This window comes from Manis javanica, chromosome 12, assembly GCF_040802235.1.
Source record: "Manis javanica isolate MJ-LG chromosome 12, MJ_LKY, whole genome shotgun sequence".
Taxonomy (NCBI): Eukaryota; Metazoa; Chordata; class Mammalia; order Pholidota; family Manidae; genus Manis; species Manis javanica.
Genome location: NC_133167.1, coordinates 84405099 through 84432970, shown reverse-complemented (window position 1 = coordinate 84432970; position 27872 = coordinate 84405099). Strand labels below are relative to the sequence as shown.

The window sequence follows — 27872 nt, the reverse complement described above, 5'->3', positions numbered from 1 at the left end:
GCGGCTGCACCGCCTGCGCGGGCAGGTGGGGCAGCCCGGAGGGGCGGGCCTGGTGGGGGCGGGGCCGGAACCTTAAAGGGGCCGCGCCGGCGGGGCGGGCTGTAGAAGCTGAGGATCGCGCTGAGTTCTGTCTCGCTCTCTCCAGCGGACCACGGCGTCGTCGTCACCATGTCCCTGGCGGCGTCGGCGGGCCGGGGCCTGGGGACCGTCTGGTCCCCAACGCACGTGCAGGTGACGGTGCTGCAGGCGCGGGGCCTGCGGGCGAAGGGCCCGGGTGGCACGAGCGACGCGTACGCGGTGATCCAGGTGGGCAAGGAGAAGTACGCCACCTCGGTGTCGGAGCGCAGCCTGGGCGCGCCCGTGTGGCGGGAGGAGGCCACCTTCGAGCTGCCGCCGCTGTTGTCCGCCGGGGCCGCGCCCGCGGCCGCCGCCACCCTGCAACTCACGGTGCTGCACCGCGCGCTGCTCGGCCTCGACAAGTTCCTGGGCCGCGCCGAGGTCGACCTGCGAGAGCTGCACCGGGACCAGGGCCGTAGGAAGACCCAGTGAGTGCGGGCGGGGTCCGAGGCCGCGGGGCGGAGGGACGGCGGCCGGGGCACTGAGATCCTTTCAGACTGAGCGCGGCCGTCAGCGCGCTGCTCTGTCCCTGGGGCACGGACGCAGAGAGGCCTTGGGGAGGGATCCCTTTCACCAGTAATGGTATTGTCACCTGGCATCGACTTCTATGGCCGTCCCGCCCCCGCTCTCCCGGTACTGGGGCTTGAAACCGGCGTGGGGGTGGGGCGTTCTCGAATCTGTAAAACGTCGGGTGGGGGTGGGACGTCGCTCCGCCCCTGGGACTTATTAGTAAGCACCTAATGAATTTCTGGTGAATTGAAAGTACATGTGGGCTGGCGAATTCCTCTTGCTCGTGTGGGTAGTGTGTATATTTGATATACGCATTAGCTCATGCGGAAAGTCTCCTGGGTATTTCACTGTACTGGACGCTTGGAGCTGAGCGCGACAGAGGCGCAGGGAGGATTACCCGGAGCAGGGAAAGCCCTGGCTCCCGCTGGCCCTCGAGGCGCACCCAGGGACCGAGCAGGGGCGTTACACGCCGGATGGGGACTAGGGAATGGGGAAAGCAGGCTGCCCAGTGTTGGCTGTACCCCACTCCCACCCACAACAGCCTAAGGGGTTGGTGAGGAGAGTTTGTCACTCTCTCACCTCTCTCCTCCCTAAAGAATGTGAAAACTTTCAGATTGAACATTGTTGCTCCTGTTTGCCTTGGGGCCCAAATTAGTAAGGATTTCCCAGTGACTGCTGGAGCCGGGGTCTGCCCTTGGCCAAGCTGAACTGGAAAGTAGGCATTGTTTCTCTCTGGAGTTTGTCAGGTTCTTTCTGGTCCTACCCTGGGGAGATGGCTGCTCACCTGTAGCTCCTCAGTCAAGAGCTCTGTGTTAGGGTACGTTACTCCCGCAGGGAAAGCTGGGCAAAGAACCCAGGTCACTTGGAGGTGTTATGTAATTTATTTGTTCCCTTTCGCAGGTGTTCCGAGTGGAACTTGTGATTATGGGAAATTTGATTATGCTCATTTAGTATACCAAAAGCTAGCCTGGCTTAGCTTAATTGGCTACTTTGCTGCACCTTGAATATGCAAGCCAGGCATGTTACCTAACTTGTATGGTTTATGAAGCACTCTGATTCACATTGGATGTTTAAGGCATAAGCAGTATTTTGACTCTCCCATGTGCAGGCGACGGGAAAGGCCAGAGGGTTTGAAGTTACCAGACTCCCCTTTCTGTAGGGCAGGTCCAGTTTCAGGGTGCGTGCTTGCAAATGTAATACCTGACTCCCTTATCTAGCTGAAGATGAATAGACATTTCTGAACTCAAATCCGATAAAAAGAGCCTTAGGGTGAGGATGGCTGGGGTAGATCATGGCATCAACTTCCAAGCCATAAGGGGAGCCACGTCTTTGTTGAGGAGCGGCTGAAGCAGTGCTGATTTTCTATTTCATTAAATGCCATTTGGAGCTTTGGATTGGCTTCCTTTACAGCGTCAGGTGGTCTCTGTTGTCTGGCCTTTGTGTTGTCCTGTCCCAAGATGTGTGGATATTATAGTCTATCTCTGCAATCCGTTTCCTAGGTGAACATTTTATCCCCTTGATGGGGATTCCAGAAGCCTGGGTCTGGTGCCCACTCTGGTTCCGACTCATTGTTGAGCTTCCGGCTGCCCGGTTTCTAAACTCCTGTCTCCGTATTTATAAGTGGAGCTTGTTGCCAGATTTAATTGATGTTTATAAGGTGTTTCTGGGTTCCTGGGTAAATGAAGCCTGTGTATAGATTCTAAAGGTTCTGTTACTATTTTGTGGTGAATGAAAACCTTCTTAAGCTTCCTATTTCAGGAATAGTTCAGTCTTTGCACCTTCATTTTTCTCATCCTCTCCAATGTAATCGTAAACCTAGGTGGCTGCTCCTATCTCTATTTGAGCTGTTGATAGTCACAGCATCAGCTTGTAGGAAGGTGGTGATTAGCTTGTGATATTTTTTATAACCGCAAAGCAAGGCCTCTTTTCCCCTCTAGCAGTAGATGAAATTGCATTTATCTCGTACTGCGACTTTCCCAGGTGCCAGTTAAACTAAGTTTGTGTAATGCTCAGGTACATCACCTGGGTGCTCAAGGTAGCTGAGATATGGAAAGTGAGATGCAGGAGTTCAACAAGAAAGAAACTGGTTGGCCTAGGAAGGTCATTTGAACTAGTTATTAATGGTTTGACTCCACCTTAGACATTTAGAAACTGGAAGCAAAACAAAAGCTCCAGTCTTGGCTTATAGGATTGTATGTGTTTGTGCGCATGCATACGTGTTCATCTTTAGCAAAGAATTGCTGTTGCTGTGGGGTATGACTTTGTCATGGGTCCAGAAACCGACACTCAAGGCATTAAGAGCTAAACTGTGTTAATATTTCAATTTGTTCTCTTGTTAAGCCCCCATTGGTCATCATGCTTGGAGTCAAGGGAATATGTGCTTTTTATAGTAATTCGGATTTTGTGGACCTCAAATTTGGTGTGATGGCACACATCTTTAAAACACCAAAGGCAACGTATAGATAGGATACATTTAATAGCGAAGAGTGCATGGTCCTTTATTTAAGAAGAAATTGAAATGATTTTGCTTTTATACTTACTTGTTAAAGACCTGGGGTCTCAGCTGGGAAATGGGAATCAGTTAAATTTGATGATCATAAAACAGACATGAAACGGGCAGAATCAGGTGACCAGCGTGTAGAATCCTCTGCTCAGCTCTCTAGTCTCATGAGATAGATTTGAAAAAAACCTTTTAGGATACAAAGAACATGAAATTTGGGGAAATAATCTGTTAAGGACAGATTAAATAAATATTCAGGCTGGTGATTGGAAGGCCACTGTGTAATGAAATATCACGAAACTTAACACTGTAATAGTCTTCCAGGTATGAAGAGAGGGCATAAATGACGGAGGGTCATTTTTTTAACATGTCTTGAGAATTCAAGAGGGAATTCTGGTACATATGAAAGGATTTGGATATTAGTAAAGATAAGATGTTTTCAAAAACTGCAAGCATCCTAAGAAGCTGTAATAAGTTGCCAAAGGGAATTCAGGTAATTAAAAAGAGGTAAGAGCTAGGTCGTTGGTTTTCTGGGAGGGCTGAGTGGGCAGAAACTGATTTAGATGACCAGGAGGTGTGTAATTCACAAGTTTGAAGCAGCAAGTGTTTGTGCTGACCCCCTGGAAGTTCCCTAAGCACACTTAGGGTTTATGTAACAGTTGGGAAAATTCGAGCAATGTTGTTCCTGGTTACCTTTGTGCTTTCTCAGGATTCCTCTTCAAGGTAATGTGGGGCCCTTACTGGAAGCCCTCCCACCTCTCCCCCGGCCACAGCCCCCTCCCACTCCAGGGTAGGAAACTGATGGGCTCAGTGCCCAAGACTTGAGTTGTGTGAGTGCTCTGGGATAAATAACCCCAACCTGCTTATAGCAATGGGCCGAAATGACTAAGAAGTGGGAGGGACTTCATAGTCATCATTTGGGGGATGTGAAAGATGGCCCCTCGTGTTTTTCAAGGTATTAACTTGCTTACGATTTCATTTGTAAGACAATCAGTTAGCATGGGGAAAGTTGTGACTGCCTTTTTTTTTTCTCTTGTCTTTAAAGTTCATCCATGCTTTGGTAAATATTTTTTAATACTTTAATACCTACTGTGTGCCAGGCACTGGGTACAGTGTAAACAGTGGTGACCCAAACAGGCATGATCCCTGCTTTCAGGAAGCTCAGAGCTTGTGGGGGAAGAGAGACATTAAACAGTTGTCCACATAAATAAATAAGCATGTACTGTGATGAGTGCTGTGGAAGAAGAGAACCGGGTGTATCATAAGAGAAAGGAGAAAAAAAAAACATGCAGTAAAGACAGAGATAGCACAGTCTCTCTGGGCCAATGGCCTGAAGGACAGAGCAATTTTTCTTATGAACAGGAGGGAAGGAGGCCTGATGGGAAGGGAGCAGCGTGTACACAGCCCGAGGCAGGAACACCTGGTAAGCTGATCATACAGACTGAGGCTGACAGGAAGGCAGGGCCTTATTGAAGAGCCTTGGGAAGCCCCTGAGTATTAAAATTAGAGGGGGCATTGTGATCCACTTCAACAAAAATGACGGTGGTTCTTGGGTGGTGAATGGATTAGAAGCAGGTGTGGGCTGGGATCAGACAAAATGGGAAGTGATCTCACTAATCAAGACGGCAGATGGTGGCTTGGGCCAGGTGACGGCCATAGAGATAGACAGAGGTGGGTGGATTTCAGAAATATTTTGGAGGTTCAGTTGACTGACAGGGATGGGTTGGACATGGGTGGGGGTGAGTGCATGGAAGTGGTAAGAGTGAACAAATAAAATCAGGAGAGCTTGTGCAAAAACGAACCAGGAAGCCAGGAAGCGGTCCTTTCCCCAACAGCCACTGTGATGCTGGCGTGAGGTCAGCACTACAAAGACAGCTTTGGGCTGGGACGCCTGTGAGCTCAGTCCTCTGTTGGGAGTGATTTAGCAGGATACTCCATGGAAACCAGGGGTGTGTGTACGTGTGTTTTCAAGTGTTTAGTTTTAATACAGGCCCGGTCTTTGTTTTGTAATAGCGTAGCTGATAGAGCCTTGCTGGGCGTGTGCTAACCCAGCTGATGGAGTCACTGCTTCACCGAATAGAGAGCTCAGAAAGGAAAAATAATATACAACATTAGGAAAAATAAGCCCTTAAGTGAAAAGTAAAACTCTGGAGGCAAGTAAGTCACCCATTTAAATGTGTTTCACCTAAGGGAGGGTAAGTGTGCCTTTTTGTCTTGCTTAAACTTCCTTTAGGCTACAGAGACTTTTATTGTGTTTCTGTATCTGCTGTGAAGAGAGGTGTTTATAAATAGTAACCGATGTCATTTTAATTGCAGTTATTAACTAAAAAAATGTTTTAATTACACCAAAAGTAATCATGTGCTTATTAAAATGTCTTCATCTCTAACATAGATTTGGTGACATTACTCTTTGTCTCCCTTAACGATCATCTTAGAGCTCCATTAAAATATGACAGTTTTAATTGCTATACATCCTAGAAAACTGGGCTTCTTGCCTTGTATTTTTGGAAGGCTGCTAGCTCTGGCTTAGCTCCAGAAGGATTAGGAGGCCCTAGCCCACATGGAGAGAGTGATAGGAGGTCGTCTGGGACCTTATCTTCATCTCAGAGCAGTTCCCTGGGTGGTCTTCGGTTCTGGGTCTAGTGCAGTTCTCTAAACCTTAGCGCCTTTGAATTCCCACGAAATCAACACCCAGACCCTTGGATAGGCCTTTGGAGAAAATCGGTTTGCTACCAAGATGGTTTGTCTTGGGAAAAACCTGCTGAGTAGCTGCTATTTCCTCTCAAGGTGTCCTGGGTCAGATCTCGTGCCCCAGCTGCTCACAGGGCGGGGGTGGGGGAGCCATGCCTGACTTTTGCCTGCTATTCCCTTGGCCAGGGGCCACTTGGTCTTGCTCTTTGCTGTGTGACCCAGCACAGGGCTTCTAAGCCGGCTCTGTGTGGGGTTTTGGCTGTAGGCACGGGCATGTGCGTGGAGGAGGAGAGCTATTGAAATCTTACATTTAGCCCAGGGGATTAAAGAGAAGGGGTGTCTGGGGTGTGAGGTCAAAGGTCTGCTTCTTTTTCCAGTTTTGGTAGTGGCTTGCTCACCTCTGCCCTTTCTGATGCTGAAGAAGCGGGGTGCCTTCTTTGGCTCTGTGGCTAATGATTCCTTCCGCTAAGGAGCTGCTTTTAGCCACTAATGAGACAAGAAATTCCTTTCCTGCAGGGAGAAGTCTGTAGATAATCTGTTAAGAGAAAAATCAAGGGTTTGAGTCTCCAGGGTGGCTCTGAGGGACACACTTAGGAATGTGCCTGTGGAGAGAGACAAGGCAGTGGTAATTAAGTGTCTTTTCCTGAATACTGGCTTTTGAATGGAGTAGAGGGAAGGCATTTATAAGAAATCCCAGAGAAATGTTCCTAGAAGTGTGGCTGCTGCACACTTCAGTTTTTAAACACTCTTTTATTGGAAGAGCAATGGCTAACCTAGGTAAAACAATTAAGGCTTCCAGAAGCCTGGTCTGAAAAGGTCTCATGATCATAAAGAATGGGCGGCCTGTGTGAAGGGCCCCAGTGGCAGGGAGGCAGGCTGGGTCCCGGGATATTTCTTCAGCAGGGCTGTGTCCTTCCTACAGCACTAGTCCCATGGGGCTTTCCTTTGACACTCATGGAACTTCTCATTTTCACTAATCATAGGTTGTTAAAACTTGATCTAAAAATGCTCTTGGTGTGGGTTTTCTCTCTTCTCCTCTGGATTTACTTTGATTGAAATAAGGTAAATCCTAGATACTTGGCTTCCTTTCCAGGAAGAACTGTTCCTTTGCTCTTGGAAAGGAGTGTGAATCTGATTGCGGGGAGGAGAGAGCTGAGTGTTTCATGTCTGTGAGGCCGACCGTTTGTTTTCTCTTGTCTGGTCAAGAGATGGTGAACGAGACCATCGCATTTTCTCTTTCCATCCTTAAAGCCTCTTTGCCTGAGTGATAAAGGACCCCATGGTTGCCATGAGACTGTTTTTTGACATACCAAATAGAATACATCAGTGACATTTACATTTGGGCAAGAGGTGACGTACCTGATCTGATGGTAGAATACTAACATTTGTGGCTTTTTGACATATGAACAAGTAAAAAAATTAAGTAAATGATTGCAGGAGTTGTACATAGACTTATATTTTAAAAATGCATTAAGTTTTCTAGTTTTTAGAAAATCTTAAAATACAGATGCTTGCTATTTCTTTTAGTCTTCACCTCCAAGGCATCTAGTCTCACTTTCAATTTAGGAAGAAACATGTCTTGATCCTCAGACTCGAGTCACTAATGCCACCTTGGAAACCCCCTGTTTCTTGTCTCTCCTTACCTGCCTTTAAACCTCCAAAAGTTCTATCTGAGCATAACTGAGTCTTTCAATACATTACAGAAAATGTATACTTATCATGGTATTTTTAAAGTTCTTACATACTTCTTAATTTTAGAAATTGCATAATAACCAGTTAATTTTGTAATTGGGTTCTTTTCCAACTCCTTTCTAATGTAAATCATGGTTATCTGTATTTGGTACATAAGCTTGGATTCCTGGGAATATTGCTACCTTCGATTCCCTTTTGAGAACCCTCTAAATGGTTACATATGCCCTTCACACAGCCCTTACAAATGTAGGTGTGAAGACTGGAAGGCAGTAAGGTATAACACACTACAAATAAATTGTGTGTGTGTCCTCTGGTTACAACTAAGTCACGTTAGAGCTAACGCTTTAACAGGGCTTAGGCCAGGCACTATCCTAACCACTTAAAGTAAATATATTAACATCTTAGGAGGTAGGGGCTTGTAGCTTTTTTTTAGAGGAGGATCCAGAGCCATGGAGAGTTACGTGACTTGGCTGATGTGTCTCAGCTAATGGTTTGTGAAATGTACTGGAAAAAGACTCCAAGAATATATAAAAAGGCATGGTCAGATTAGCCTGAGAGTGAATCCGTTTCTAAAATTTTTTTTTAAATTAACAAAAGTTTTTCTATAACCCGTTTTGCTTCCTCTCTCAGAGAATTTCTGTAGTGCAAATGCTACGGAAGGGACCCACAGCATTTTCAGCCTGCTTTTTCTGTTACTGCTCCTTTGCCGTGTCCTTTACCAGCTTTTTGAGAAAAGGTAAAGCCATCCATCTGCAGTAGGTGGCTGCAGTAGCTGTTGGTGCTGCCAGAATGGTTATTTCAGGGGTTAGCGTAAAAAATGAGCCATTTGCCACTCTCACGATTGACCGTGAGGTCTTCCAACTAGTTGACAATGGACAGGGGGGAAGGTCCACCTTGGGAGGCAAGGTTGGCTGGTGGGTAATTCTGGATTCAGAGTTAGGTAACGAAGATCAGTTACCTGGGTCAGTATCACTTAGCTTCTGTAGGGTAGATGCCGCAAACGTTTGATAGGCCTTATAAACATTTCTGTGCCTGCTTGCTGGGCGATGCTGTCAGGCTACCAGAGAATAGTCTGGACATTGTGCCCATGTGGAATCACTCCTTTCCAGAACCCCTTGTAGATGTTCTCAACTGCTAATCCCACATAATTGTCGGCCTTACTTGTATTCCCTGGGGAAGACAATGAACGAACTTTTTAAAATTTCTTCATCTGAGAAAGATCTGGCGTGTCCTCCATCTCAGGTGCTGTTCTGTGCTTCCTGCTGTGTTCCTCACCTGAGGCCATAATCCCCTGCATCACCGAGCTTGGTTATTGGGGGGGCCTGGCTGCAAGCCAGGGGTGAGATTCTGCACGGGAAGGGAAGTAGACAGTCTGCCTCCTGACCCTGGAGTCCAAACCGGACCCATGGACAAGGATCCCTTGAAATTAAAATGAAACACACTGAAATGTAGAAGTGACTTGTAGAGCTGGTCTTCCTTTGCCTGGCCTTTCCTGGAGTCTGTGTGTCTGTGCTGTGGAATGTTTATAAGGAAAAACATGTTTGTTTTCAACCGCAGAAACAGGATTCCTGAGACATACCAGTCAGTCTTTTGCGGGTGTAACCCTGTGAATGCAGGGCGCTCTCTCTCTGAGTCTTTGCATCGCTGAAAGCGGGAACCGCACTGCCTTCTCCCTGACACATTCCCCCAGAAACCCCTTGGGATCAGCTTTCCATGTATTTGAGCACAGGTCCTTCTTGAGGCAAAGGGGCCCTGAGAATTGGGCGTGGATGGATGGCTTTACCTTTTCTCAAAATGACTGTTTAAAAGCCCAGGAGATTTGACGACGTGGGTCCAGGCACTAGCTCCCCAGCCAGGCTTCAGCTCATAGGTCCCGTGTCCTATATACTTCCCTTCCTATACTTATTTCATGCCTTTGTTATGTTCCCTTACTGCTCTTCATAAAGACTTCTTATTTTATTTTATTTTTTTTTGAGAGGGCATCTCTCATATTTATTGATCAAGTGGTTGTTAACAACAATAAAATTCTGTATAGGGGGGTCAATGCTCAACGCACAATCATTAATCCATCTCAAGCCTAATTCTCGTCAGTCTCCAATCTTCTGAAGCATAACGAACAAGTTCTTACATGGTGAACGAATTCTTACATAGTGAATAAATTCTTACATGGTGAACAGTACAAGGGCATTCATCACAGAAACTTTCGGTTTTGATCACGCATTATGAACTATAAACAATCAGGTCAAATATGAATATTCGTTTGATTTTTATACTTGATTTATATGTGGATCCCACATTTCTCCCTTTATAATTATTATTATTTTTGTGTTTAATAAAATGCTGAAGTGGTAGGTAGATGCAAGATAAAGGTAGAAAACATAGTTTAGTGCTGTAAGAGGGCAAATGTAGATGATCAGGTGTGTGCCTATGGACTAAGTATTAATCCAGGCTAGACAAGGGCAGCAAAACATCCACGGATGCAGAAGATTTCTCTCAAAACAGGGGGTTGAGGTTCTGAGCCTCACCTCTGTTGATCCCCAATTTAAAGACTTCTTTTTGAAAGTGGAGGAGGCTTATATGAATTTTTCTATATTTAAGCTGCTGCCTTTTCTTGTGTTTGACCAAAAAAACCAAATAGTAGGGCAGCCTGTTTGGATAATACGCATTTTCACTTGGATATGCCCAACACCATTATGTAACCAATGATATGGAGCCTGTTATTACTTTAAAATATAGTTTATATATAGTTTCCTGTAACTTTCTATGTATTTAGAGATTTTAATTTTTAGAGAACTGAGCTTCAATTATCAGTGAAAATAATTATTTACTCATAGAAGGACCTTTTTTTTTTTTCAAATAGGTTGCAGGACTTTTCCAGAATATGAGCTTAAAAATAAACTTGCTACCTGGGATTATGGCTTGCTTTCTGTCCTCTGCCCTTTGGACTAGGGAAATAAATGAACCCTGCCCTGATTTCTGAGATAATTCAAGCTTTTCCGGGCCCCTGTGAAAGGTAGTCCTGGGACATACCACCGGCTGCCACCACTCGCCCTGTGGCCCTGCTGGGACTTTACAGTTTATAAACTGCTTCCATTAGGTGCTGGAACTAAGTGAAACAAATGGACAGAAAAACTTAAAAACTGAGTTGATGCTTGACATTGAGACCCACGAACGTGCTGTGGTGTGGGTTTTCTTAGGGTTGGGACATTTATGGACATGGCTTTCAGTCACCCAATAATGCTGATGTCAGAGATCCCTCGCTTATGGTGGAAGCTAATGATAAGGATAAAATGGATAGAAGGAACCCTCGCTGTTTTCATTCCCAGCTTGAATAGATCCAGCACAGATTCTTAAAGATTCTGAACATTTGCACGGGATGCTTTCCTGCCTTGATTCAGTCTGCTTTTTGCATCCTTAAATAGACCTTCTTGGCTACCTGGGGTTTGGTTTTAGGTTTGCTTGTGGAAATAAGCTGCAGGAACAGTTGGTGAAATTGTCTGTCCACACCTCCTGGTGGTGGTAGAAGTTTCCAAAACAAATCCCACTTTGGTGCCCAGGGACTGAACCTGTGCATCAGGTGATAATAGGCCCCTAGGGGAGGGTCCTCAAGTTAGTTGTGGCTTTGCTCCAAACAAGCAAAGACTCTGGCATGGAGGCTTTTGGAAAGGCATGGTGGTCCCTGAAACTGTCAGGTGGCATTCTGTGAAGGTGGGGACCGCCTTTGCCTCCCCTGGGAGGGCTAACTGGTGCTGTTGAGAAGCTGGAAGAAGACCCTGACTGCCTCCCCTGCCCTGGGCGGGGAGGTGAATTTCTCTGCTTGCGGCCAGTGTGGTCATCTAAGCCTCTGAATGCAGCTTTCAGCAACTTCCCTTTTTTTAGGTGCCTACAATTTGTATTTACAAAGGCCAACCACCCTTCATCACCAAGGCAACTATGTAGCACATGACTGATTGTCTGAAAAGGAAAATACAACTAGTCCTCTCAACGTAGAAATGACGAATATGCAGACTATTCTGGGCCGGGTCCTGAAAAATGTACTGGGAAGACCCTGGGCTGGTAGGGGTGAGGTTGTGTATAGACATTTCCTCTTTCCCACCCTGCTCCAGCTGGGGATTGTGGTTTTAAAAACCATATGAGGTTTCTCTGAAACATCCAAAATCATAGCTTACATCATTTTCTCAGATCTTGGCTGTATTTTGTTGATCTAGTTTATGTTCTTCTTAATGACTGTCTACTGGACTTTGTATATAATCTTATGGTTTATGATTGATGGCCAGCTCTGGGTGGGCTTTCCCCCTTTCTTCTTTTAGCTCAGGACATTTCAATTAAATTAGAAGTGTAAACTTTTCCCAAAAAGAATTTAAATTTGAGCCCTCCTCTCTGTGTATTGCAAAAGATAGCCCACTGGAGATAAGAGTGCAAAGCAGGTATCTTGGTGTAAGAGAATGAAAAAGGAGCTTTGGAGAAATCCAGAGCCGATTGAGAATCCCGGCTATGCCCCTTAACAGTTGCAAGACTTTGTACCAATTACCTCACTTACGAGCCTTCATTTCTTTATCAGAAAAATGGTATTATGTCCATTCCATGTCATTCCTGTGAGACTTAAATGAGGATGTTTCCACAAGTGTACACTGACAGGTATGCTAGATGCTATTTAGTACTAGAGTTCTGCTCTCCTCTACCTTAACTTTCTGTTAAGTGTAGAATGAGCTAAGTTAGCCAGGGCAGTGATCTGCACTGTGAGCAAGACAGGCTGAAGGCGAAAGAGGAAATTGTGCTTCTTTGGGCAAAACCATCATTTCCTTAAAGTCCCCAGCCCTCAGCTCATAAGTAGGTCACCAAAAAGAACATCAGAATGTGGGTTCTCCTTCTGTGAGAGTGGCTCCGGGGATGGCTGTCTGGACGCTATGTACTTGGAGGTATTTTTGCTCTGCAGTGGCCACGCCATTGTTCAGGCCACATTCTTGCAGTTCATCAGATGGAAGATGCCAAGGAGTGATTTCCTTTTTCTGAAGCTTGTCTTTCAGAGGAGTTGGACTATTAGAATTCTTCACCATATCTTGAAGTAGCTTGCAAATGACCAAGTGAAATAATTGAATAATGTTTGAAATAATTCCTTTTCTCCTCAATTTTTTATAAGCCATAGTAAAATACATAATAAGTTCACCATTGTAACCATTTCTTAAGTGTACAGCTCTGTGGCATTACGCACATTCACATGGTCCTGCACTCGTCACTACCACCCACCTCCAAAACTTTAAATTTTTCCCCTGTTGAGACTCTGCCCATTAAAAGTACCTCCACATACCCCCTCCCGCCAGCCCCTGGCCACCAACCACTCTTTCCATCTCAGAATCTGCCTACTCTAGAGACTTCACGCAAGTGGAGAGGCATACAGTATTTGTCATTTTGTGACTGCTTATTTCATTCTTTTTTTAAAAATATTTTATTTCACTCATATTTTCCATCACTCCCTGGCAAGGACTATTCTACATACTCTTGCTTTTCTCTGAGACTGCTGCGTAAATTTGCACTCTCCCTTCTAAGCTGTATGATCTTTGCATTTTTACCCTATTGGAGGAAAATACCCATCAGAGGAAACGATCGGTGGAAGTTTATTTATTTTTAGAAATAGCACTTTATTGAAGGAAGATTTCAGGCGACTATCCTAAGTACAGAGTCAGATCCTATCTTTGCCTTGTGAGGTATCTTCCCCAAGTAAGTCTGAAGTTTTGCTCTCTGCTCCATTCCCCAGAGAAGAGAGCAGTGAATGTGCTGGTTTAGGAGGTTGGCAGTAATAGAGCAGAGGCCACTTCATAGTGAACGTTGTTTTGGGTTCTGCAACTCAAAGATACCTTCTCTGCCTTTCTCCTTGTAGGTGGTATGCCTTGAAATCCAAACCCGGAAAGAAGGATAAAGAGCGAGGAGAAATTGAGGTTGACATCCAGTTCATGCGAAACAACATGACGGCCAGCATGTTCGACCTTTCCATGAAGGATAAGTCTCGGGGCCCGTTTGGGAAACTGAAGGACAAGATCAAGGGGAAGCACAAGGACGGTGTGTCGGATACCGCCTCAGCGGTTGTCCCTGGCGTGTCACCCTCGGCCGACAGCGATGACGAGTCTCCTTCGAAAGACAAGAAAAAGAAGTCCAAGATCAAGACCTTGTTTTCCAAGTCTAATTTGCAGAAAACACCGCTGTCCCAGTCCATGTCTGTCCTGCCGACGTCAAAGCCGGACAGAGTGTTGCTCCGTCCTGGAGACTTTCAGTCCCGGTGGGAGGAGGAGGACAACCAGGACGAGCCCTCCTCTGCCTCGGACGGTGAGTTCCCTCTCCTCCCTGCTCGGTCTCTCCCCTCAGCTCAGTCCGCTTTGCTTTGAGACAGAAGAAACAAACATGTCTTAAGGGAAAGATTTTCACTGAGCTCCTCAGTTACTACAATGGCAGTGGTGAAGGTGGTGGGGGGGTGCGGTGTAGTCCTGGTCAGGAGCCTTCTCAAGTTCTAAGCCCACTGGTTTCTCTAATGTGCAAATTCCCTTTCCCAAATGTCTGGCTCTGTAACCGATGTACATTAGTACAGGCCTTCAGTGCTAACAGAATTGAGCGCCTCCAGGTTTTTTTTATTAGGGGTAAAACTGTGGAACCTTAGATTAATTCTGATATTTCATTAATTCATCAGATATTTATTGAGCTCCTGTTAATGCTCTTAATCCTCATGGGATACATCTTCCCTAATGAAAGCTGAGGAATCCAGTTCCCTTAACTCTGAATTAACCATTTATTCCAATTCTGTGACCAAATTTCAGTAACCGAATCTGTACTGTTCGCCAGATTCCGCTACTTTCCCAAGAGCGCTGCCCTTTTCGTAGGTGAAATACAGGTTTCTCAACCTCAGCGCTATGGATGCTTTGGGCCAGATAACGCTCTGTTGTGGGGCTGTCCGAGCTTCATAAGGTCTTGGGCAGCGAGCATCTCTGGCCTTGTCTGCTAGATGCCACTACCACCCCCACCCAGCTGTGACAACCCAAAGTGTATAGAAACATGGACAGATGCCACCCCCGCCAGTGGGGAAGGACCCGTTTAACTTCCTGTCCTGTTTGTTCCCTTTTGTTCTTTGTTTTTTTTCCCCCACAGTCACATCTCCCAAGAGAGCTGTGAGTGCAGACCCTAAGCAACTGAGCCAGGCCAACCTCAGCCTTCCCAGGAAGGAAGGGCTCTCCTTTCTTGGTGGTCTTCGGTCTAAGAATGACTTCCTTTCCCGATCTAATGTCTGTATCAATGGGAACCATGTCTACATGGAGCAGCTGGAAGCCAAGGGTGACACCAAGGACAGCAGCCCCTCCCCCTCCCCATCTCCCCAGGGCTTCAGGAGGCAGCAGTTGTTCTCATCAGCCGAAAACCTGGCTGCTCAGTCTTGGAAGGAGCCTGGGGAAGGAGCTGCCATGGAGTCTTCCACGAAGGACACCCTGAAATCCATGTCCCTGCCATCCTACCGGCCTGCGGTCAGTGGAGATGTTCGGGAGAACACGGCTCCGGTGACCTTGGAGGCTGCAAAAGAAACCAAAGAGAGCAAGAAGCAGGAAATCAAGAAGTCCTCTTTGCTTTCTCTGGTGACGGGAAAGAAGGATGCGGCTAAGGGTGGTGGAGGAGACAGCCCTCCTGCCATCTCAGGGAAGGAAGGCATGCGTACAGGAGGCAAACCCAGGGAGGTCCCGTCGGGGCCTGTCGACGACCTCGGGAAAAGATCTGAGAAAGACACGCCTGCCGTTGTCTCTGGATCGGGTAAATCCCTGAACCCCTTTGAAGAAGCGCAGATGACAGAACTGGAAGCTGACTCACAGCCCAAGTCAGAACGTCCACCCGTCACCTCCGTGAGGGCCCCGCAGACCAAAGCCGTCAAGCCTCGGTGAGTCCTGGCCCTTTCCACGCAGCGCCTTCCCACCTCATTGTTCACGGGGCTCAGCACCTCGTGCTTGCTCTGTGGTGGCCTGCATATGCCAAAGGTGGGCGAGGCTTACATTGTACTACCTGCCTGGCCCACCCTGTGCAAATTGCCATGATGTGTCCCAGCCCAAATCCATTGCCAGTGGCCATGGTCCGTCCATCTCAGTAAGATAATAACACCCCAGTGGAATGTCATGGTTTGCAGTCGATTTGGAGTGTTGCAAGCCGCGAATGGCAGGTTCTGACTGCAGAATGTGCAGAGTCAGTGTTTACGAGGTTCTGGTCGCATATTTCCCTCAGGGGCTGATGTTATCTTTCCTCCTTGCACGTTGGCATTGGTTTATTGGCATAAGGGACCCTTGATCCACTCTCAAGTCTGCCTGGCAGTTTGCTGTGTTTACTCTGCACCTTGTTGCAAGAGCCTGAGTGAGTGAATCTTGGGAGGTTTCTGCTTTTTAACATAACTCACATTAACACAAACATTTATGTGGTCTGGGTGGGAGAGACTTTTTTTTGAGATTCTGTTTACTTCGACAGACATGCATGCGCACACACAGACACACACACACAGACTCACATACACAGAATGCGTAGACTATTCCTTCTCAAAATCTGTGCCTGTTGCCTTGGGCATCTTTTACTGACTGCTTTGAAGGTTTTAGATGCTTTTGTTTATCACCAAAAGAGGCTGTAGGCTGTTGCTTTTCCTGGGTCTTTCTGTTTCTCTTGCAACAGAAAGTGTATCTTGTGTAGCAGATACACTTGGTGGTAAAAGTGTCCATATTGTATATTAAGTAGTGGTGTTCTTTCTTTAACTTAAAGTACTGCCCAAGTGTAAACAAGTTCTCCCCTTTGGAACAACTTTATTTTTACATGTTTTTGGCCTCTCACGATGCATCTGCAACTGACCTGCAGACCTTATTTTGTCCTTTTTGCAGACTGGAAGTGTCTCCAGAGGTCCAACCCACAGCCAGGCCCCCTCCTTCCCCCGACTCTCCTGTCCTTTTCTCTGCTCTTCCTCCCAGTTCTGCTCAGATGCCTGTCCCATCTGCAGTAGGGTGTGATTCAGAGGCACTGTCCTCTGACTCTCCTGTCTTCTCCTCTTTCTCATCTCCCGTAATGGCTCCCATTTCCACGTCCACGCCGATTGAAAACTGGCCTTCCACAGACAAGAGCCGGGCCAGCTCTGAAGACCTGTCTCTGCTCCTGAAAGCGGGGTTGCAAAAGGAGAGCTTAGCCGAAGTTCCAAACACTATTTCTTGTGCCTCGGGGTCACTTTCCAAACAGGCCCCCATTCCGGCGCGTAAAGAGACGGAAGATTCTCCAGCGGGAAAGACCGGTGAGATAGGTTCAGAGGTCATGATCGCTTGTATTCTCCCAGAAGAGTCTCTCCTGAAGTGGCCTGAAATGGGGCAACAAGAAAAGGAGCTTCAGAGGTTTCCCCCAAAAAAACAACAGGACTACATCCTTTCATGTGAAGAGGCCCAAGATGTAACAGGCACCCTCTCACACCGAAGTGACAGGACTGAAGGCCCAGCTGGGAGGGCTCCAGTTGGGGGGGGCACAGACCTTGGGAGTCCTTCTAGGTCTTTGGTGGAGAACCAGGTGAGGGTCGGTGGGATGGCATGTGCCTTGAAAGACGCGACAGCCACCCCTGAAATGGGAGAGTTGGTGCCCCCCCTTGACGCCGTGGTGCAGAGAGGGGAAGGGGTGGGTGTGAGTGCCCGGCAGGGCCCACAGAAAACCAAGAAGCGGGTGTCCTTTTCTGAGCGGCTTTTTGCAGAAGGGGAGATGGAGAGGTCCGCTGGGCTGGTGGTAGAGGACAGAAGCAGTTCCCAGGAGCTGACGAGTGAAGCGACCACCGTGGGAGGTGTGTCAGCCGGAGAGCCTGCCTCGCCTCCTCACACACATGCCTCAGGGGCTGGGAGTGAGCCCAGCTCGTTGGATTTCAGTGTGCCAGCCTCCTTGGGCCCGCTTGCCCTCCTCTCTCTCAAGGAGAGTCTCCCAGACGGCCTGGCAAATGAAGCAAGCTCAGGGAGAGGCCTTCCACCCGTTAGGGTTAAGGCAGATGATACCCTCCTGGCTCCAAATCAGAGCAAAGCCAGTGATCATGAAGGTTTATTGTCCGACCCCCTGTGCGAGCTTCAGTCTGCCTCAGCTGTTAAATCTCCAGTCATGGCCGAGCTGGACTTAACCCTGCCTTCCATTCCTGAAGTCACGTCAGACGACGAAAGAGTAGATCAGTTTGAAGGGGACAGGGACACAGCCAAGAGGGCAGCCCTGGGAGCGGGGACTTTTCCCTCGAGCACGTCACCCGCTCATCCTGAGCAGGAAGAGGGGCCGCGGGGCGAGGCCGACGGCTCGGCTGCACCCGCAGAGCGCCTGCGTGACCTCAGGTCAAAAGCACCCGAAGTGTCTGTTCGAGCTGCTGCAGAGCGGGCAGTGGCTTTAGGAATTCATGGACCCTGTCTTGGCAAGAGCTCACGTCTGGGTAAACAGTTGCCAGGCCCCAGTGGAGGCGAGGAGGAAAATCTGATGGGAGATGGGCGGCCAGGTCAGCCTCTTAACTCAGCCCTCAGTTCTCCTACATCCAGCCTGTCCTTTTCTGAGACCTTCTGTGCTACACACGCTGTCCCCAGCCATCCATACGCTGACACGCACCACACCCACGCAGCAGAATCTCAAAAAAAAGCAGCAGCAGAGGGCTCCGCTGGTAAAGTGGAAAATCCTGGCAAGAAGAAGCCGCTTCTTCAGGCCTGGGTGTCACCCTCGGAGACACATCCAGTCTCAGCTCAGCCGAGCGTGGGAACTGGGTCAGCCAAGCACAGGTGAGAGTCGGGGGAAGACTGTCTTCATAAGTATGAGCCATGTTTCCTCTTTGCTTTTTGCCTGCAGAGGTTACAGTTTTCTAAGTGCCCAGGTGTTCTGATGGTGTAACCCACCCGTTTCACTGGTGAGACGTCTTTTAAAAGGGCTGTCCACCTCAAGACACTTCTCTGTGTCTGCAGCCAGAACGGAGTAGTAGGAAGTCTTCAGAGATAGTTTAGGATTTGTTCTCCCCAGTCAGACCTGGAGCCTTCACATTGCAGAGATGTATTGTGGTGGGTAACTTAATAGTGTCAGCAACCCCCTGAGGTTGAGCGGCAGGACCTAGAAGTGATGGAAGCTTTTACTTTAAGCTCCACCTGATGTCTGTTTTCATCTCTTTACTGCTGCACAGGAAAAGCTCTGAACAGAAAGCTCGGCAGGGACTCCCACAGTAAGTCCTAGGCTGTACGTGCCTCCAAAAACAAAAGACTGTCTTGTATCCTCCTGACATTGATAATGAGACCGAGGGTTTTGTGAGAACATCAGGATTCCTGGCTAGATAGGGCGCTTTGTCGGCTTGGATGTGGCTGCCTAGCGCTGACAGCTTTCGTTTCCACAGGAACACTGGCGTGCACGTGACCTGAGATGTGAACACAGCGTGTCACCACTCCCCCTTGTCTCTCTTGCTGGCTTCTGTCCATGAGATGGACAGTTTCTTGGTTTTGCTGTTAGAAAAAGGTCTCAGGATCCTGTCCCCTTCTCTTTAGACTCCATCCTGTGAAGCCAATGAACTCAACAGCCACCAAGATTGCTAACTCCAGCTTGGGAACTGCCACCATCATCAGTGAGAACTTGATCAACGAGGCTATGATGAAGGTATGTCTTCTCACAGAAGAAAGCATGTTAGTTAGGGACCTACAAAAAACCCCGTTTCTGGAGCCACCATTATATATATCTCCTCGGGCAGGAGGTAATGCCAAGAGCAGCTAAGCCTTGCGTCTCACGTCTTTGGGTAATCTTTGGCAGTCCCTATGCTTTCCACCGGATAAGTACTTTTCCCCTTATAATTATTTAGTTTTTGTTGAGATTATTTTGTGTCTCAAGCAGCATGACCGACAAGGGTACTTTTTAATAAGAAGAAAATGTTACCCACCAAATTGGCCCATTCCAATCAGATGTTTTCATTTCTCCGTGCCCTTTCTTATCTTTGGGCAAGAAAGCAAAATTCTTGTAGCTGTAGTCGTTGCATAGATACACTCTTTTGTAACTTTATTCTGAATTTAATTTCAAAGCTAAAAAAACTTGCAAGAATAGGACAAAGATCTCCTGTGTACCTCTCATCCCTGTTGTTATTTTACTAGATTTGCTGTATCATTGTTACCCTTCCCTGTTCCATCTTGTCTTTGTAAATACATAGTTTGTTTTTCTGAGCCCTTTGAGAAGAAGTTGCATATATACTGCCCCTTTTAGTCCTAAATACTTAAATGTGTAGTTCCTAAGAATAAAGACTTTTATCAGAATCAAGAAATTTCACATTGATGTAGCACTCTTTTCTCATCTATAGTCCATATTTCAGTTTCACCATTTGTCCTGTTAGTGTCCTTTTTCGTTTGTTTTGTTCTGTTTTGTTTTTCCAGTCCAGGATCTAATCCAGGATCACTCGGTAAGTTGTCTTGTCTCCAGTCACCTTTCTTCTGGCATAGCTACTCAGCCTTTTTTGTCTTTGAAGACATTGCCATGTTTTAACAGTGTCGATAAGCTGTTTGTAGACATTTTCTCGGTTTGGACTGGTCTGATGTTTCCTCACGGTTTGGTGGAGCGTGTACACTCTTGCCAGAAGTTAGCTATACAAATCATAGTCCTTTTCAGTGTATCATCTGAAGAGGTGCATTTTATCAGCTTATCCCATTAGTGGAGGCATTAACTCTGATGACTTAACTTTTGGTGATGTCCACCAGGCTTTCCAATCTACAGTTGCTATTTTTCCCCTTTACAGATAAGAAGAAATTTTTGTGGAATTCATTTCAGACTTGTAAATACCCTATTCCTCATCAACATTCTCATCCACTCACAAACTTTAGTATCCATGATGAATACAGTAGTTGCAAAATGATGATTTTCTAGCTCCATCACCCAAATGGGAACACGCCACAATTCTCTTTTCACTTAGTAGTTTATTGTAAGCAATTTTGCATGTTGCTAGTAAATTAGTCTTTGAAATGGTTATATCAATATTTACTTAACCATCTCCTTGTTAAATAAAATTTAAGTTGTCTTCTGGTTTCCAATGTGGGTAATACCATAGTCAACAATTTCTTGCATAGAACATTTCCCCTTCTTATAGATTATTTCCTTAAGCTAAATTTCCAGGAAGAATATTGCTCAATTAAGAGGATTTCTTATCTTTAAAAAGCTTGAGTAACATTAAAAAAAACAACTCCTCCCCACAAAACCAAAACCATCCGCTCAGATGATCTCTGCTTTAAAGTGTCTCCATCCTGCCCTTTCTGGTTCTGAAATCAGAAGGATTTAGAATACTGCCTTGTTACAAATGTCTGGTTTTTTGATTCATCATCACATGACTGCAGAAGGATCTGCTGGGGAATTAGTGACTTAGTGGGCAAGGATGTATTGTGTTTCAAATGTATGGAGAGGGATTTTCTGACTGACTGTTGTGGGGGCCTGCAGTCAGTAGGAATAAACTGTATCTCTGTTTTAGTTCAGGGCATCTAAAAGTTTCATTAAGTCATAGATTGTGCAGTCCTGTGGACTCCAGGATATCAAATGGCTTTTGTGTTTTTTAAATAAAATATTTTGCCTGTGTCTCCTTCACTCCTGCCAACATGCTGTAAGTGCTGGATCATTTTGATTGCTTCTGGCTTTTGCACCTATGCCACCAGGAGCTGGGCTAAAAGGTTTGCTGAAAACTGGGGGTCTGAGTTGCAGGTAAAGAGGCTGAGTGGGAATAATGAATTGCTGCTAAAAATAAGTTAGCCATCTTCTAGCTGTCTTGCTTTCTCTTCCTTTGCAGTACATGTGAGGTTGCACAGGCAGGTGGTGAGCAGGCATCATCCTGTAGCCAGAACTCTGCACCTACTGTTTTCACCCTCGCCTGGAAATGTGCTTGACCAGCCCCGCTTGGCTGGCTTCTGTGGTTGTGTAGAAGAGGCAGCATTTGTCTGCCTGGAATTAGCTGTGTTTACCAAGAAATTGGGCAAAAGAACAGCATAAAAGGGACAATAATGAAAAGTAGAGTCAGTTAGCAGCCTCTGTTCCCTCTTCCTTTTACTATGGAATGCAGCTTGGCTCCAAACAGAAACAAACACCTCGCTTTTTTGGGAAGTGAGCAAGACCCTTGGCTCCCATTTTATTTACTTTTCAAAGCTTGTTTAATCAGGGGCTTATCTCTTGGCCCTGATTGCGAGAATAACTTGCCTTCAGACAAAGGCAAACTGCTGCTTATTTTGCTCATGATTTTGAAGCCCCACTGCCACCCCTCTGCCTGCCTGCCTGCCTGCAACAAAACTCTTGGTCCTGGATCATACCTAGGAAAGATTCTGGTAAATACGGAACATTTCCTGGAGGCTGCAATTGGCTGGCCGCATAGTAGATGCTTTGTCCTAAGGCTTTTACCATATTGATAAAAATAACTACTCTTTGGAATGTTGCAAAGCAAGAGCAGTTAGGGAAAGAAATGGCATAGCTACAGTTATGATAAGCTAACTGAATCATTCCTGTAATAGCTTTTATTTTTTAAATTGTTTTAGGGCCTCTGTCCTTTGTGATGATTTATACCCAGGAGTGTGTTATTTATCCAGGTGGCTTTAACTCTCATTTTGAAATAATACAGACAACTAAATCCCAAAACCATGTCATAGTATATGGAGAAAGTTGGATGTACTTTATTACAACTTATAGGGAACAACCCAGTATAAAAATCCTGGAAGGAAATATGTGACAGTGGGTATTTTGTTTCTTGAATTAATGGGTGTTATCTTTGTACCTCTTCCTCACCATGGCTGTTGTTTTCTGTAGCTGAGCTGGATTATTTTGTAAGTTTTTAAACTGTCTCATTACTCGGATCTTCTAATCATTTCAAAGCCCCACATACTTTCCCCTTTAGTTTACAGAATCCAAAATGAATAGCAGTTTGACAGTTTGTATGAAGTTCCTTAAGGGTGCATGCCTTTTAAATTTTATGCCTTTATCTTAAAGAGATATTTATAGATGTGACCAAAGATTTATGTTTGTATTTTTAAAAGAAAAAGTGGTAAAATTGTGAAAACTGAAAATACCCTAATTGTCCAGCAGTAGCAAGATAGTTAAAATATTATGGAATTTTAAGCATCCACTTAAAGAGCAATTTTTGCTAAAATAATGATGGGAAAATGCTCACAAAATAATGATTTAGAAAAGCTATAAAGGTATATTTTGCATGATGCTAAAGTTGTAAAACATAAACAAAGCCAGGAAAATAAGAGACCAGAAGCTCCTATGTTGGAGCTATAGGAAGTAATTTTTTCCCTCTTCTGTATTTGAGTTTTTCCATGGTGAGCAAATGCTCCTTTTATACTTAAAAACAAAAGCCTGTTACATGAGGGGGGAAATTAATGCTAATTCATCTCCAGGGTCTAGTTCAGCTGTCACTCCATCTGTAAAGTCTGTCCCGGTCTCCGTCTAGCAGCAGCAGTCTCTTGCTCGTCTAGGTCCTAGAGCACATTGTACACCTCTGGACTCTGACCCCAGAGCCTGGGATCATTGTCAGTGAGCCCTGTGTGTGTCAGACGCTGTGGGGCCCTGGCACCTGTCTGCCCCTCCCTCAGGGTGTCAGCCTCTCCGTCTTTCTAGCTCCCAAACTCTTTTGCAGAGTATCTTAATGAAGTCCATACTTTTGAATAAATAGCGTCCTTATATGACAGGTACAATCTAAAAACGCTTAAGGACTTATTCTTGGCTGTTATTCACAGACTATTTTTTTTCGTAGTGTAAGATGCATAAACAGACATGCAACTACTTTTAAAAACAATTGTGGTAAAATAAACATAAAATTTCCCATCTTAACCCATTTCTGAGTGTGCAATTCAGTACATTAAGTACATTCGCAGTGTTATGCAACCGACCTCCCAAACTCTTCCAGACACGCAGCCCTTTGGTTGACGATTGTTCTGGAAGTCACAGACAGAGTGCCTGAGGGCTGGAGGAGGTACACTGTGAATATATGCCTTCAACAAATTAAGTTTTCTCTGCAGCCCATGTTAGGCTAAAACTACTCTTTACAGAAATGTCAGCATGTGTTTCTAAGCCTGCTGCAAACCCCATGCCTTTCTTCCTAATAACCAGGACAGGTGGGCTGGGACCTCTGACTCCTGGCTAGTGTGTTGGCAGTTTACATCCCTGGACTGACTGGAGCTTCTGTTACCTTGTCAGGGGACCGTGAATGTTGATTCTGCTCTTAGCCTCCTCTTGTGAAGGGAAGTCTCTTAGGCCTTCAGGGCAGAAGCTGTGGTGGCCTCTGAGTTCTACAGACAACTTGTCTTGAGCTTGCTCCAGGACCTTGTTTCTTTAAATTCCTAAATCTCCCAGGCCACAGATTTCTGGGAAAGGAAGGCTCCCCACATCCTGGAGATGTGGTAGAGCACGTTGCCTTTTATTTAGTCCTTATCTGTGTTTCCTCACGGTTCGGGCCTGGTCACTTTACATCTGGGCTGCAGTTGTGCAGAAGAAATGCTAGTGAGGTGACTCCTGAGGGCTGCCGCTCTCTGCAGGAGTGGGACTGCTGTGCCCTGGCCCAGGCCATACCATCCACGCCTGAGGCTGCTGCCTGTGGGATGGTGGCACTTTGCTTTGATTCTGCATACTTTTTGAGTATGAAATGACTTACAGTGGGGTCTCCGGGTGGCCAGTGCATCAGCCTAATCATCAACTCCTCCTGACGGTGGGTAGCTGAGGCAGCAGCAGAGGGTCTGGGATAAACGGCCACCTGTCAGATGGGGAGGGGGCACTGCCTCCTGCACCTTCTGTCCCTAGGGTTTCTTCACGGGCCACCTTAGCGTGGGCCCAGCTGTGAGCACTGGCATTTGACCTTTGGTTATGCCTCAGGTTCACAGACCTCCACTTACTGCATTATCCAAAACCCAAAGCCCAGAGTTTAGTCCTGGGGTCTGCAGCCTATGCCCCAAGTCCGATTTCTACATTTATAAAAGGTAATAAAGCAAAAAATCCAAACAAAACAATGAAGAACAGGCAATAAAGAGCCATACACTGCCTGCCACACCTAGAGTATTTGCTCTTGAGCACTTTACAGAAAACGCCCATCAGTTGACAACCTGTTTCCCACCCACCTAAACTGAAACAGATTCCCCGGAGACCCAGGTCACTAATACCGTTTTCTTCTTTTGTATTCTTTTAGATATTTGACTTCTTTGCTGATGTTATCACTTTTTTTCTCCCCGTCTCCCCCTTTCCAAAGAAATACACCCCCTCAGACCCTGCTTCTGCTTATGCACAGCTGACACACGAGGAGCTGATCCAGCTGGTCCTCAAGCAGAAGGAAATGATAAGCAAGAAGGAGTTTCAGGTTCGTGAGCTGGAAGACTACATCGACAATCTGCTGGTCAGGGTCATGGAAGAAACCCCCAACATCCTCCGAGTTCCAGCTCAGGTCGGCAGAAAAGCAGGGAAGATGTGAGCCGCCGGCATACAGCACTGAGACTTCTTGGGAGTTTGTTCCGCCTGCTCCCAAGGTCAAGGACTCAGTGTGCTTGATAGCCAGCATCCAGGTTCCGAACAACTGTCTCCCTTGCATGTTATCTGGCAAGAGTCAGTGCTACCAATTGGAAGCCAGGTTAATTATTACAGTGAATCTTTTCCTGTACATTCCCAGGGTTTTATTCTTAAATGCCACTGTGCCTTTAACTATGTTGTAAATATTTTATGCCCTGACCAGACAGACATGGTCATAAAATCTGATCCTGGTCCAGAGATTCAGATGGCACATGGGGTATTAATGTATTTTAGCATTACAGGTTTTCTCTCTTTGATGCTGACATTTTAAAATAGGTATCCCCCAGTCACTGAAGTCTGGGGTGAAATGAGAAGGACCCTGTAGTTGGTACCATGTTACACATGCTTTCTTGGCTTTGAGTAGCTCAGGGGTGGCTTTTTGGCTGCAGATGCTGAATTTTGATACCATGTGAACCTACTGGGCTTCTTAGACTTGGTCTTGTTTTGACTGGAGCAGAGGAGTTCAGAGGAAGCCTCTGAATGTGCCTTTTAGATTTTGAGCAGGCTGCCTTTTCTAAACATCAGTCTTAAATTGTGCTCTCTAGTCTTAAACTGCTTTTTTTCACTCCATAGGGCCCATCTATGAGGTCTGAAAAGTAGAACAGAGAAGTAGAGAGTCACTTTGCACTCAGTCGGGGGCAGGGGTGGTGAGTCCCTCCTCATGACAGCAGGGTTCCTGCCGGCTGGAATGTCCTAGACCAGCCTTCACAGGGACTGGGTGACCCAGGCATTTACTAAAACCAGTCCACCAGAGACAGAGTGACTTCAGCAGGCTTCCTTTGGCCTTCTGCCCCTGGGCCTGCACCTGGCTCCCTGGTTTCTGTGGCAGCACTTCTGGCATTTCTCCCCCTTGTTAGAAATTTGTGAAGATCAAGAAGGTGATATTTAATGTTTGGGTTTTTAAAGTTAGATTAAACCCATATATTTTTTAAACTAGGATACTTGCACCCCACTTCTCAACTCAGCTCCAGTTCATATTCTTCTGGTAATTCCATTGTTAGTAACCCTGTATTGGAATTAGAATGTTTCTGCATCATTCATTTTCCCCTCCTGTTTGGGACAGAATCTCTTCACATCTCAGGCCCTCTGCTGGGGGAAGATTACCACAGGCCAGTGGGGTGGGCAGGGGTTGAGAGAATAGCAGTTATTAAATTAGGTACCTCTTCTCTGTATATTCTTGTTATATTGTGGTCAGGAGGCAAGAGATTATTGGCAGCAGAATCCCTTTGCAGGATCCTGTTCGCTGCAACATAAGTTATATCCGGAGCACTTTAATCTGAAGGATGAGACTGTAACTTGATTTATCTAATTAGCTTTTAATTATCTCTAGCTATTTTATTTAATACTTTCCTGCAGTACTGGGGACCATTCTCAGATGTTGTATTTTTGTAGTGCTATGGAATTTATTTACATACCTATAAAGAGAACTGTTATTTTCACTGGAACTCTGACAAAATGTACATGTATATATTTGCACCCCAATGTCTTTTACTTACATAAACATATTTTGACTGTGATAACCCAAGTGCAGCTGGGTGGCCGCTGTGCTCTGAATGGTTTCTTCTTTGAAGAGCTGGTATGGAGACTTGCATTGTTCATGAGAGGTGGTGGTTAGAAGAGATCTGCTGCTAGCACCTTGGGTGTGAACCTCGGTCAGTGTTTGAGAAGCACTGTCTGGTGCAAGAGTGGATTCCTGTGCTCTGACATGCCTGGGGATTCCGGAGAATGAAGGACAATTCTATTTCATGAGTATCTGGCTCTGCCACTGCTGGAAAAAAATGCAGCCCATAGCATTTCTGCACCTATCAAAAGTAGGTAACCTGGAGGTCATTAGTGAATAACTGTCCTTGAGGACTGTATGACCTGAGGGAGAATTTTTCTGTGAACAGTTTTAGCCTGCCCTGAGCCACTGGCAGGGGTTTGGGGAATTGGAGTACAGCGCTCCTGTAATGGCATATGTCGGAGGGCATACACCTGTCTATGCAAGGAGAGATGGGACTTGGCCCCGGCCGCTGTACACACTACCCTAACCCACCGGCCCTGGGAGGAGACTGAGCTCTGGGGCAGCTCTTTTCCTGGCCTTGCCTGGCTGCCCCTGGAAAGAGCGGTTGGTGCTTTTGAGAAGCAACAGCAAAAACCTTGCAGTGAACTTCAGTTGATCAGCTTGAAAAAACGTCTCTCTATCCTCTGCCCAGTCGTTTCACATTATCTCATTCCTTGGACTTTGACAGGTGCCCCACCCTCCTTTTTATTAATGTGTTAACCTCATCTGGTAGCAGAATGGAGGAGCAAGAAGGCATGCCCTTTACCATGCCAAACAGCTGTTGACCCCGAGTGGAGAGGGTATGCATGCACGCACGTGTGGGTTCGTGTGTGTGCCTTCCAGATGTGCTAATAGGGGGAGCTTAAAGGGGCACAGGAGTGGAAGGTCCATGACACTCAGCCACAAACAAAGGCCTGAGGCAATTTAATGTTAAATTATGCAGGATCTTCCCTTCCTGGGCCCCTTTCCCTGACTGACCTTTTTTTTTTTGGTTAGTACTAATTAATGATAGATCCCTCGAGGCTGAAAGATTTATTGCCTTAAATGGAGAACTTCCCTCCTAGTACCCACACCAGCCTCCCCTTGGTGGTTTCTCGGTATCTATTACGTCAGCTATAGCTTGACCTCTTCTTCCCTCTGGTTGAAGGACTGCCCGGTCTTTTTGGGTTATAGAAGTATTTCCTACTTTGTTACTTTGGGAATTTTGAATTTCTTTGGTTTTGTTCTTAAGTAGCATAAAATGTCCTACAACACTAAATAAAATGGTACTGATTTGTGTCTGTA

The 27872-nt window shown here is 46.1% G+C and overlaps 1 protein-coding gene across 5 annotated transcripts; it reads left to right on the top strand.

Moving 5' to 3' along the window:
- Positions 1–40: 40 nt before the first annotated feature.
- RAB11FIP1 (RAB11 family interacting protein 1) lies at positions 41–27872 on the top strand. Of its 5 annotated transcripts, none has more exons than XM_037003741.2 (6): positions 41–545; positions 13389–13831; positions 14645–15416; positions 16393–18282; positions 19030–19138; positions 24732–27872. In XM_037003741.2, the coding sequence occupies exons 1-6, from the start codon at positions 169–171 to the stop codon at positions 24948–24950; spliced, it is 3810 nt and encodes a 1269-aa protein (XP_036859636.2). In that variant the 5' UTR covers positions 41–168; the 3' UTR covers positions 24951–27872. The 5 variants fall into 5 exon arrangements, with proteins under 5 accessions (XP_036859636.2, XP_036859639.2, XP_036859637.2 ...); XM_037003742.2 differs by lacking the exon at positions 41–545 and adding an exon at positions 569–750; XM_037003743.2 differs by lacking the exon at positions 41–545 and adding an exon at positions 5052–5284.